General features: G+C 34.1%; 1 protein-coding gene across 1 annotated transcript; it reads left to right on the top strand.

The window, feature by feature from the left end:
* The first annotated feature begins 790 nt into the window (after nucleotides 1-790).
* LOC101978527 (protein LEG1 homolog) lies at nucleotides 791-12,770 on the top strand. Its single transcript, XM_078018506.1, has 6 exons — nucleotides 791-1,095; nucleotides 2,440-2,523; nucleotides 4,034-4,218; nucleotides 5,132-5,232; nucleotides 10,842-11,080; nucleotides 12,589-12,770. The coding sequence occupies exons 1-6, from the start codon at nucleotides 795-797 to the stop codon at nucleotides 12,768-12,770; spliced, it is 1,092 nt and encodes a 363-aa protein (XP_077874632.1). The 5' UTR covers nucleotides 791-794.
* The last annotated feature ends 774 nt before the right edge of the window (nucleotides 12,771-13,544 follow it).

The following is a 13,544-nucleotide window of genomic DNA, read 5'->3' as shown; positions in this document are numbered from 1 at the left end:
AGGGATCAGGATTGAGGTTTATATTCATAACCCAAGTCACAATATGGAGGAAGGAAAGGAAAGTGGCATATTCCTTCCACTTATGAACATGCCCCAGAAGTCGTGGATGCCATCCATTTCTGTTTATGTACCAGTGGCCAGCACTTAGTTACATGGTTGTTTGTGTAAGGGACACTGGATAGTTAGTCCTAATTCTAGGAGACCATGTTCTTTGCTAAAATTTGAAGATTTTTTTTTTCTGAAAAAAATGGAGAAAGGAGATTTGTAGTTAATTAGCAGTCCTCCCCCCCCCCATAAAATGGCTTTTCATTTCTTTCTCAAAGCAGAAACTTATAACTGGATCACACATAATATTTTAGTATACGTTCATATATTATTACAAATCCTAATATCTCTGGTTTCAATTAGTCAATATTTCTTGTGAAATGTGTGAAAGTCTACATGAGAAGGAAGCATTTGAACACTATTGGGTGATATATTTTGTTACCATGATGTAGACTAGAAAACTTCTGGAAAGTTTTATGTTAACAAAATAGATTCATCTTATATATTATAAGAAACCTACTCTTGTACTTAGTTTCAGGCACAATGTGGTGATACTGAAAAGGTGGCAAAACTGAATTATTTTAACTGATTAACTAACCTACCAATTTTCTCTACATCTATCTCTATCTGATCCAAAAGGGTGGGGGAATCTAAATGATAGTAAGGTGTGATGCAAGAACTTATCATGACTTCCTCCTCCATGCTCTAATAAATACCCTGACCCAACTTGAATCCCGTGTTTTGGCACTATGGCTTTTCTTACTTGCTGGGCCTGTGTACTAGTTGGTTGTCTTTCTGCTTCTTTAACAAGAGCTTCTGACTTCTCTGACCTGTATCCTCCTCTGTGGAAGGAGAGTCCTGGTCAACTCAGTGATTACCCAGTGGAGAATGGAATGTACATTATTAATCCTTGGGTATTTTCTGAGAAAATGGGGGTGTATAAAATCTTATTGAACAAAACAGCCACTTATTTTGCAAAATTTGCTCCAGAAAATGAACAAAATCTTTTATGGGGATTGCCTCTGCAGCATGGCTGGCAATATACTTCAGGTAAGAAAGATTCTTATTTTCATTCTCATCATCTGTCCATACAAACAAGAAGAGTTTGAAAAATAGGACTCTGAGTATGCCATACATGTTTTGAAAGTTAATTCCTTTTCTTTCCCCTTTTCTTCTCATAACTATCATTTTCCATTCCCTCTTCTCCAGAAATCTTTCTCTTAAGCATTGTTTTTCTACTAGAAATTTCAATGATACAAGGCATAGTGACCAGCTGCAAAAAAAAAAAAATGTCATATTTAAAGTACAAGCATCTACTGCACACCTGTGAGGTGGTTCCTTGTTTTTTAAATACTAGGATGAATAGAAGAGACAAGGGATGTACATTGCAAATAGAACATTATGTCAAACTAATTTAAACTTCTTGAGTCTTAATTATAATGGCCTGATTATGGATATGGAGATATAAATGAGAAGCTACTTGTTCATGAAGATCTTTTTCTGCAAATGCCTGCTTCCCCTTGAAAATAAGTTACTTTCCAGTGCATACCCAGAAGATACATTTTGGTCTTGTAAGATTTTCTTTTGAGAGAGAGAGAGAGAGAGAGAAAGAGAGACAGAAAGAGAGAGAGAGAGAGAGAGAGAGAGAGAGAGAGAGAATTTTAATATTTGTTTTTTAGTTTTTCGGCGGACACAACATCTTTGTTTGTATGTGGTGCTGAGGTTCGAACCCCGGCTGCACGCATGCCAGGCGAGCAAGCTACTGCTTGAGCCACATCCCCAGCCCACATTTTGGTCTTAAATACTCATGAGTCAATAAATATATTTTTTCTTGTTGGTAGAAAAAGCTTATGAGAAAGAGTGGTGACAATTGCCCAACACAGACGAAAAATAAATTATTGACAGAGAGGAAGAGAGGTGGTGATGGTGGGGTGGGGGTGAAAAGAGAAGGAGAGAAAGAATAAGGAAAAAATGAGAATTTCTTTTTAAGGAAAATAAATATTATTTTCAAATGTCTATGTCACATACAGTCACCACATGAATCACAATTGGTGATCCGTCTCACTTCACACAGCAACCTCAGTAACTCTTTACTCCATGTAAAATAACTCCCATAATTTTGATCAGAAGGTAGAGAAGGATGTAAAAATGTGAATACTTAAAAAAGCCAAAAATATAAGACCTAAAATTCAAAAGTCAAAAACTATAATGTGGTTACTGAAAAGAAAATCAGTTGGTTGAGATATGGGTAATAAAAGCTGAAGAGTGATGGAAATACAAATACAAGTAATTCAGAAATAAATGTGCATCTACAAATAAATGTATCTACTTAAATGATGATAATAACTGTTTCACACTGTGCATTATAAATACTCTTGCACATTTTCTCTCTAGGCAGATTAGCTGATCCAAGCCAAAGGACAGACTGTGGCTATGAATCTGATCATCTGTGTGTCTCTGTGGACAGTTGGTGGGCTGGTAGGTTCACTTAGAGAGCAAAATAAATATTACCATTTCCAAAAAGAAGACATTCAACCTAAAACTTTGGGACTGAGACTAAACAAAATCAATACTCTTTATTTTAAAAATGAATAAAATGAATCTAGGGTTGAGGGTGTAGCTCCGTGGTAGAGTGCTTTACTAGGTTGAGCAAGGTCCTGGGTTCAATTACTGGTAGTGTAGATAAATTAATAAATAAACACAACAGAATTAGTTTTACATGTTCCTAGTGGCCTTTAGGTCATGCTATAGACTTTACTAGCCACAATGTTCATAATCATATATTCACCTTTTCATAGAACTCCAAGGGACCAATGCTGAAAGTTATATGGCATGTCCTAAAAGTGACAGGGAATATTTGGAAAGTGAAATACTAAGAAGTGTGAGATTAGGAAAACACTGCTTTTCATTCTGCTTAGATCAAATATATTAAGTATTAAAATTCATAAACGTCAGAGAATACCTACTGCATTCCATTTTATCATTCAGTAATCCAGGGCTTCAGTTATACACTTAATGCTAAAATAACAAGAAATGATTTTCTATATCTTTAATTTCATGTTTAAGTCATGAAAATAAATTACAGAACAACATTTTAGAAATATTTTCCAATTATTAGAAACAAGAACACATTAAATTTTACTTTCTCAGAGTAACACTCATGATATATAACCCTACGTTTTTTTCCTCGTGCTACCCTGGGTCTTTATTCTCAAAAACTCACCAACAGTTCTACCTACAGATCTAGAGTTTGGGCTTCATTGGTCTCAGATTAGTCTAGTAGTTTGAATCATCATCCTGTTACACTGGAGCATAGGACTACATGCAGGGACAATCAGTATAAACCCAATATCTAATTAAATTAAGGTATCTAAATCTTCTGGAATAGATTATCTGTAGGGAGATATTTTAAAGAGTCTTATTAAATTGTCAATCTAATTGTTTATTAATCTAATGATTTATTGCCAGAACTTATAAATAAATTTGCTTTAGAGACACAGAATAAATAAAAAACCTAGTGATTACATGATAAACTTAAATATGTTAAATAGAAAAGATCCATTAATCAAAACTATAATCATGTTAAAGTATTTTAGAAAAAAAATACCATTCACAGTACTACCTCAATGAGAGGTTTTGTATCTTTCCCTGGGCAATGGGATAGTTTTTTTTTTTCTTTCTTTCTAATGTAGTGCTTTAAAAATCAATATTGCCCAATCCACTAAAAATGACCCTTTTCTTTAAAATGTTATAATCAAGTACTTTAACCAATATATATTCATGATTATAGGATTATTAACTGAGGCACAACAAAGTTATCTATATGATTCCCAGAGGGATTCTGTACAATATTTTTTTTCAATGTGCTAAAATGTTATCACCTTTCTGGATTTGTAAATTTCTCCACAATGACCTGTGGCTTACTTAAAAATATGCTCTTCAACATTTATTACTGCTTATGGTAATAATAAATCTTTTGTTCTTACAGATTTAAATTATTTTCTTAGTGTAATACCTTTCCTTGCTGCGGTTGATTCTGGCGTTCTGGGGATATCATCAGACCAAATCAGGTTTTTGCCACCACCCAAGGATCAGACGAGGTTTTGTTATGATGTTTCTGGCTGCCACTCATCCTTCCCTGAGATAATGAAAAAGTGGATTGTCTTTTACCAGGTTTCTTCTTCAAGTTTTATAATTTATACTTTTAGCATATTAAAATAATTTGTTCTGTTGTATAACTTTTTTTGTTCAGGATTTTTTTTGTGTGCATTGTACAATATTTTTCTTAATATAAAAATATACGTTGTTATGCTAGATACGTTAATAATATATATTTTACTAGGGCATTACATGTCATTGACATTACCACCCCAATGCAGCATTAACACAAATTCTATGCATTCTTCTTTCCTCAAACAAACTACGATACAAATTGTCAACACACAGGCTATTCTACTGCAGGTGAATAGGTTAGTATGCTTAATTGGAATTTCAGGTAAACTGTAATTTTAGAAGAAATGTGGTAATAGAATTGTGTTTGGATCAATAATCTCATTTCAGCTAAATTAATAATTAATCACCTGTGGTAGAAGCAAACAATTATCTGTTGTTCTGAATTAAATATTCAATGACCAAAACAAAATACATTGGTCAAATATAGATATGGAATAAAATCCATAATGAAAAGATATATTTATTAGTTGTTTAGATTAATTCATTAATTTAGGTATAATTAAACTTAACATTACAATAGTTTTTTTCTTCTTGCTGTTCATATTTTATGATAATTTAATAATGTTTGTGGGAAAAAAGTGACAAAAAAGATTTCTGGCCAGTATAAAATTATGGACTCTTTGTAGATATTTGAAGTTTACTTCTTCTAGATGCATGTGCTTTACTCAATATAAAAATTTTTCTTTTGCCCTTTACAAAGGATTATAGACAAAGGCTTTATACCTATTAATGCTTAAAAACAAAATCTTCCTTTCATGTAGAATATTGTGATATTATAAATCTGAACAAAATTAAATTTCAGGGAAAGGAATTGTTAGAGTCTCTCAAATCCTAATAAGTTTCTCCTTTTCAGTATCTGAAGTTACCTACTAGTAACTTTGATGACCTTTTGAAATACCTATGGGATGCACATACCATATCCTTGAAAACCTCTGTCAAATCTTTTGAAGATAGGTAAGAATGGATCTGAAGTCGTTTCTCTTTAATATGATAAATGATTTTTGTCTTATACATACCATTTTCTTCTTCTTCTTCTAGAGTGATAGTATTTCTTCAATCTTAGTGTTGAATAGCAGGTCTAATCAATGGGAATTACAGTGATGAGGAGTAAATAAGTTATCATGATCTAGTTTAGAAGGTATTTTATGGTGAGGGGAGGAAATATGAGCCAAAAGAACTGCATTATAAAACAAACGACATGCAATGAACTTTTCTAATTTTACAAATAAAAATATAAATATGTGGATGATTTATATATATATATATATATATATATATATATATATATATATATATATATATATATATGACAGTGGCATATACTGGAGAAAATATCAACTAGAATCATGGTTAGCCACACAGTATCTAGATTATCAATCTCTCCTTATACTGTGTGGCACAGAAAGCAGGTATAATAATGATTTGGGTTTGGCAGTGAATGGCACTCTCTAGGCAATGGAAACCTAAGTTTGGCAAAAAGCAGAAACAAAGTAAGGATGATTCACTGGTATTAAACAAGTAGATAAGTAAATCCAGGCAGCCATATCTGAGTCTTTTTTATACCTCTCACTCATCTTTTTCCTACCCACTCAATCTTCTTCAAGGCAAATGCTTGGTTGGCTGATCATAGGGCATTTTCTCCTCTTCCTGTTGATATGGTTTCAACAACTGGGTATTAAATTAGTCTAGGAAGAGTTGAACCCCTTGCAGTGTCTGTGATTTAATTTGGGGCTGTACCCATCACAGAAGCTGGGACTCAGTTGCTCCTTCTATAGTGATTGTGGGAAACAGATAAAATTATCCCACTAGGATCTTGAGTAGGGATGATCAACCTTGCTTGATATTTTTGATTGATGATAAATTAATGCCACAGACTATGTTTTTCATTTTCAGGTTATCTGGTTTCACAAAGTAAACCAATAGAAAAGTATAACTTTGAACACAGGAAACATGGATATTTTAAACTCAAAGAGAGCCAGAGCTTTAGCTCAGTGGTAAAACACTTGCTTAGTATTAGTGAGGTCCTGAGATTTATCCCCAGCTTTGAAAACACACACATAAAAAAGAAAATTTAAAGATACTATGGATTTTTCACTTTTTAGTTTTGTTTCCTTTCCCTTATGAATTTAGATATTCAAGTACCTTGTCTTTATTTCTATTTGTACAATGGAATTATATTTGAAAACAATTGTATCTCTAACAGGCCAAATTTATTTAAAAATTGGTCAAAAAATCATCATTCCTTTTCTTGATAATGAAACTGTGCCTGAGTTGTTCGTGAAGGTGCTTAAAATCTTACAGCAGGACAGAATATCAGGACAGGTATGCAAACTCCCTGACTCATCTTCTCATCTTGCACACTGCAGTCTATCCTGCACAGGAATTGAAAACTGGATTTCAAAGATCAATTCTACAAAGATTTTCCCTTATTCTTTAAGCTGAATTGAGAATAAAAGTATGCCTGAACATTTGTAATGTATAATTAACAGTAACAAATGGAACAGAAATAGAAGGTAAAAATTACTTTGTTTTGAGAGGAATTTTGAATACTGAGAAGAGCTAGTTCACAGCTGCCCTCACTTAACTGAGCAAAATGCCCTGTGCACCTCTTGTCCCTCCCATTCAGGAAGGTCATAGGACAACTGAATGTGAGTAGAGTATCCTGCTCCAGGAGGGAGGAGGGAGACAGGCCTCAGAGTTGGCCCGCTGGTCCTGCTGCTGCTACTTACAGAACTCTGCAGAGATCATTCCTTGTCTTCTGTTTATTTTCAATTGAATTCAGATGTGATTTAAAAAAATTATTTACTCTAATTTGTATTTATTTATATACTTTTTACATGTAAATGGTTTAAAAAGTCAAATAATTCAAATAGTATTTTCTTCTCCCCCGCCCCCCCCAAAAAAACCCCACCATGGCTATACCACCGCTATCACCACTTACTTAATTATTTGTGTATTTACTATAATACTTTCTGAAACACATAAGACTTTTCATTTAATTTTCAGCTTTAGGAAAATTAAATGAAAATTAAATTAAGTGACACCACTTCGAGTATTCTACCTATAACCTCTAATTAACAAGGTCTGTTTCCGAGCCACTTCCTGGCCCTTCCTGTACATTGTTTTGGTAGGGCACAGCCCCTAGGTGATTCTGAACGGGTATATAATAGGTAAAATTGTTTGAGACATGGCATATATGAATAAGTTTAATTCCATGTTAGTAGTGCCTGAAACTTTGTATCAGTAAAGGAATCTAGGATGGTAATATTTTAGCATCTAGTTCATTTCTCCATTAAATTTTAATTTCATTTTTCTGTTGAAAAGTCTACATGCTGTCTGTTGGTACATCCTTTCTATGTAACCTCTTCCTCCTCATTTTGTTTTCTCTCCTTTTTCCCATGGTGGAGGCTCTTGAGGTATCTGGTTAACTGAGTCATCCATTCATATTTAAAAGCAGCTCTTAGAAGCTTTGAGCTGGTGTCAATGACAATATCCTTAGTTCCTTCAGTTCTCCAGAAGTGGGACTTTCAGACCCTTGCAGGGAAAGGTGTCTGGTCATCAGACACTTGCATCCCCTAGACACAGTCCCTCCCTTCCACTGTGACAAGTCTACCCTCTGCTCTACTACCCTAGTGTGAGCAGCAGGTCCTCAGGTGACATCTGTGTGCATGCTTGCCTGTGTACTTTCTATCTGCCTGATTCTAGCCTCCCCCTTCTCCCAGAGGGCATGACCTTGCCTTAAATTGGGGGAAATTCTACAAATAGTATGAGCATTAATTCTGAGGTTTCCTCTCTGCTTGGGGGATTTAGATTGTTCTTTTCAATATTCAGCTTTCACGTTTTATGGTTTCTTTCTTGTTTTCTGAGTCTATTTCTTCTTATTGTCATTTTAATGGGGCTTTGGTGGGTGGCAAATGTGTAACTCTTTGTTACAAATTGGTATTTTTACTCAAAAAAACCCCAAACCTTTAACTTAGAATAGTCTTCTCTGTTGTTAACTGGGATCATTTCAGGATAGTTGTACTATATACTATTTATTTTGGTTACAATCCACATGGTCTACTAATCTACCTCACTTGAAAGTTTGATAATAGCTCCTCAGGCAGTTTGAATCTGTCTGAAGGCGTATTGGTGAAAAGCAAATCTCTTAGTGATGACTATCATGGAAGATTCCAAATGTCTGTTCAAGTGTCCTCTCATTTGTCAATCCAGTTGATGAGAACTCTGCTTGTCAAGTTCTATGAGCTATTTTGAGGTTCTAAGCTGTTGAGTGTTTCTTGAAATAAAGTAATATTGTGTAGAATAATATTTTTATTTGGATTTCTACAGATCTGATTTTCAAATCTTGGCTCCATTTGACCTGGGAATCCCAAGAGTAAAAAAATGTCATTTTCTCATTTTTAAAGTGGCAGTGTACAGTACCTGCCAGGATAATTTGGGAACTAATTGAGAAATGCAGGCACCAAGTTAACAAATCACTGGTTCCTGGGATGAATTCAGTACACAGTAACCATAGTCACCAGGACAAGAGATAGGGAGGACAGTAAAACAAGGGTTCTAAAGGCAGATTGTCAAGGTTTATAACCTGGCTGTGAAGTATATAAGCTGTGTGACCCAGTATTTTATTAGCTTTGTTCAAAAGAAAACAGCGTTATGTACACCATTAAACCTCAGTGTCGTACCACCATGTTTCCTGCTCACATGTGTGGGTTCAGCAGGGTGACTCTGCTGGTGCTTCCTGGCCTCACTCTCAGATGGGTTAATTCTGACCAGCACCAGTAGAGGTGATTGGGTAAGCTCCCCTCTGATGCACTTATCTCCTTTATCAGCTGGGTCTGGGCATTGTCCCTGGTAGTGGCAGAGTTGCAAGAGAGAAATCAAGTGTGAAAATTCACTTCAAGCATAAGCTTATGCTTCATCAAGTCAGTTAATACTGACTTGATGAAGTGTCCAAATCAAGTCAAATGACCAAGCAGCAGTGGAGGTGGGAGGGTGTCAGGGGGTGGAGTTCTGCCTCTCACCTACTGCAGGCTGGAAAATAACCTTAGAACCTAATCAGTTACCTTCTTCAGGCAAAAACATGATGAAGTGTTTATTTAAGTGAGAGATAGAATACTGTGTGGCCTACGCAAATTCCAATCAAATTCTGTGGTCCGGGATTCTATGATGAGTTGATTCATAGACATCTATGTTTTCTCTTTATGAGAACCATTTAAAGTTTATTTTTTTATGGATACGTTCTATTTCACTCATGGTCTTAACTAACCAATAAATCATTCATATGAAGCATTTTCAAGGCTTCTTCTGTTCTGTTGTTCATGTGTCCTGTGTGTTTTAAACCAGTTCCCTCATCCCTTTTCACCTCTCCTATGTCTCTGTCTCCCTTGCAATTTGTTCATTATGCTGTTACTAGGGCTTAGTGGCTCTTAACTCAATATCTATATGAACTGACATTTCCTTTCATTTTTGCTTGATAGAAAGCTGATATATTAAGGGTACTGAAACCAATCCCAACCCTTGTCTTTAAGAATTCATTTCTGGCTACTCTACTAGTTCCAGGCTGGGGGTAGAGAGGATCCTACTAGCATGGGGGTTAAGGGGACAAGAAGTGTCCTCTGGGTTATTTTATGATTTACTTAACACTGTTAAGCTTTTTCTTTGTCTGGTGAATCCTACATGTGTAATGTCAAAATAAAATTAGATTGTCTAACTTTTAGAAATTAGAATATAATCTGATGTCATAACAAACCTTCAAATTTGTGAATAGTGCCATGGGAACACAGAAGAGTGGGAAGTGCTTGATTTTATTTTAGGTGGAGTGGAAAACTTTTTGAAGAAAGAAAATGTTCCTGGTAAGTCAAATGGGGAGTGTAAAGTGTTTTATGGAGAACAAGAATGTTTGCTAAGCTGCAAATTGTTTAGCATGCTTACACTGTTCATAGACACAGGAGCCATATAGTTATAAAACCATTTACTACTTTCTAATGTAGTTATTTGTCCCCCAAATAAATGAGATAGCTCAGTTTTTAAGGGAATTCCTCCAGTAGATTCTTTTTTTAAACTGAAGCCATTTAGCAAACTAGACAAGAAAATTAGACCTCTATTTTACTAGAATGCACACTGTTTGGGCGACTCCCTAACAACAGGAACCAAATATTACCAAAAATGTCTAAATCCAGCAATAATTTTTACTTTAATCTTGATATTTTTTCTGTATGTTGCCAAGGAATATTATTTAAATGTATTATTACATTCAGTTATTTTATGTATTTTAAGTATAACATGCTTAATTCAAAGCATAAAATGCAAACTAAAATATTAACAATAAAATATTTAAAATATTAAAACATTAGCAGATGGATTGATCCTTCCCAGACTGAATTTTAAAATTACGGTTCTTCGCATTTCCTGAAAGATGGACAAAATTCACCACATTAAAAACCTAATTTCTAAGTAGATACAGTATGAATTTTATTTATCAGCAAGAGACCATATTTTCTGAAAGAGGGAAGTTGAAATCTGAGATGATTTACCAAAATTAAATACTTTTTTTCATTCTTTAGATATGCCTTTTACTCTGAAAAGGAATCAGAATTTGAGAAAAATTGGATTATTGCCGTGGAATATATAGGTGCATCCCGCATCCCTACAACTTTAATCAGAGTGCATAAATCCCAGAAGGGCCTTCCACCACGAATCCTTGTTGATACTGACACAGCCCCTGTAATCAGTGACTTCACTGTTTTTCAGAACATAGTTTTGTTGGGTCTAAGCACTGTTGGCAAAGTGCATAAATCTTCAGGTAAGAATTTTAAAAGAACACTTCACAAATATCAAGAATATATCAAACAGCTAGCCAACGAATCAATTAAATCAAAGTATAGATGTCATAACATACTTCAGAAAGAAATTTATGATGTTCTATAGGCACCTTTTGCATTTTCTAGGTGTATTCATTCTTGATATATGGCAGGACCACTGAATGACCATGGTTCTCACCCTCATTGCCTATTCTTTTATCTGGAGTCCATATTAAAGCTTGGGGTATAAAAAGATTGGATGATTTAACTATAATGATTTTGTTATTTTTCCCAGGTGCATTTTCTTTGATTTCATGGAAAATTGCAATGAAGATAGAAACTTCAAGAAAGCTACTTCTAAAGACTTTTGATATACTTTTAGAAATATCTGAGTAAAAACTTCTCAAAATGGCTCAAGACTCGAAAATGGACCACTCTAAATTTTTGACAACCAATGACTTTTAAAAAATGAATATGATCAACATCATGTATCTTTGTAGTTTCTGGTGTTTGAAAATTATGCTAATTTGATAAGATTTGTCCATGCATTCCTACCATGAAATCCAATTTATTACTATGATTATTCTGTTCAAGCAATATTTCTTGATTTTTAAATTAATCAATATTTAAATTTTAAGATATAAGGAGACTGCGTGAAGCTACCAAAAGAATCACTATAAAATTAGCAAATAACTATTAAACTTGTATGTCTCTTTTTGGTGTTATTCTATGTAACATAATTTCATGAAAATCAAAGGGATATACTCTGCTGATTCATAACTAAAATCTGGAACAGTGTGAAATAAAAGAGAAGCAGTCAATTTAAATGTCTATAATTCATAACACTGAACTGGCAAAGTATATACTGATTCATCAATTTTTTTCTGAATGTTTCTGCAGAACCCAAGTTTATAGAAATTACTTGATATATATCAAGTTTCCTTCTTTGACCCATAGTTGATAATGAAAAATCCAGGGTCAATTTTTTTAGCAATGTTTCCTTTTAGGAGAAAGAATGTCCAGGATATGGTGATTTCCAGGTTGTCTAATGTAGGTTTTCTCAGGGTTTAGTTCACAGATTAAGTCTACCCACCACCTATTGGTAAGTGAAATTGAATAATTTGGTTTGAATAGCATGAACTTTGAAGTAGAAAAGTTGTAATTGTAATATCAGCTCTGTGACTAGCCAGTACTGGGTCATTGTTCCAGTGTCCTCTGTATTTCAGCTTGCTTGTTGTTATAATAATTAAAATGAAACCTAGTTTGAATGATTATTTTGAGGGTCAATGAAAACATGGATGAAAGGTGACTAACACTCTTCTCTACATGAGGTAGAGATACACAAAAAGCAGCAGTTGTCACAATAATTGAACTGAGAGATGAAGAGATGAATGTATGCTCTTATGCTCTGTTGATGGGACAAGCAACAATATATTAAACTGAAAAGGGAGGCCTTAAGTGAAAATACGCACATTGTGTAGTAAAACTCCAAATCTTCTTTCTTATCTAGAATTTCATCATGTGATAAACCAGGCCTTCCCTCTTAAAGCAGTAAATGGGAAATTTCTTATATTCAGTCAACTCAGTAAGAAAGGCATAAACTTACTGGAAAAACTAAGTGACTTAAATTTCCCAGCCCATACTCTGCAGTACAGCAGTGACCAATCATTAGTTCAGCTCAAAGAGTTTTGAATCAGCTCTTTTCTGCTCCTATTTTAAATATCTAAGGTATACCATGAATGCATATGACATATTACACAAAGCAATATATAGAGAGCTACAGAAAATACTGGAAATTAAATAATTATAATTAATATTCTAATATTTACAGAATATTATCAATGTTTTGTTGCAAAAGAAAAGCAATATAATACTATAAAATCCTCATAGATGTCAATGCTGTTCCTCATTAGGCCTCTTTTTAGAAAGCAATACTTTTAGCTTCAGCTTTGACTTTTAATTTCAAATGCAAAGTGCTGATCTCTCTTTGAGAGTTGTTATCACAAATGTTATATTTATTGTAGTGTAGTTTTGCAGTTGATTGGGAAATCTAAAAATGAAAAACATAGTATTTTATAAACAATATATTGCAACTCTAGTGACTTTATCTAATATCTAATTGTACTGTTGATCGTCCCTTTTCTCTTGTCTAATAGCCTCATCCCTTCTTTGTAGACCTTGGAAGTAGGTTCAGTAGTTGAGTCATAGCAGTAAGCTATAAGGATGGCTACAATCCTAATTCATTTCTAGGACATGCTAAGGGAACAAACTCTTTGCATCATGCAATATAAATATCAGCCACTTAAGCAACACTAAGAGACAAAATACACAAGGCAATGTGAGCCACCTGACTCTGTTTTATTTATCTAAAATGGATATAGGATCCGTGGGAAAGATAATAGTAGGTAGTTAATAAGAAATCCTCAGCTATGTATGTTTGAATTTATACACATTTTTAAAAACACT

Source organism: Ictidomys tridecemlineatus, chromosome 8, assembly GCF_052094955.1.
Source record: "Ictidomys tridecemlineatus isolate mIctTri1 chromosome 8, mIctTri1.hap1, whole genome shotgun sequence".
NCBI classification, from domain to species: Eukaryota; Metazoa; Chordata; class Mammalia; order Rodentia; family Sciuridae; genus Ictidomys; species Ictidomys tridecemlineatus.
This window is presented reverse-complemented; position numbering and strand designations above follow the sequence as displayed.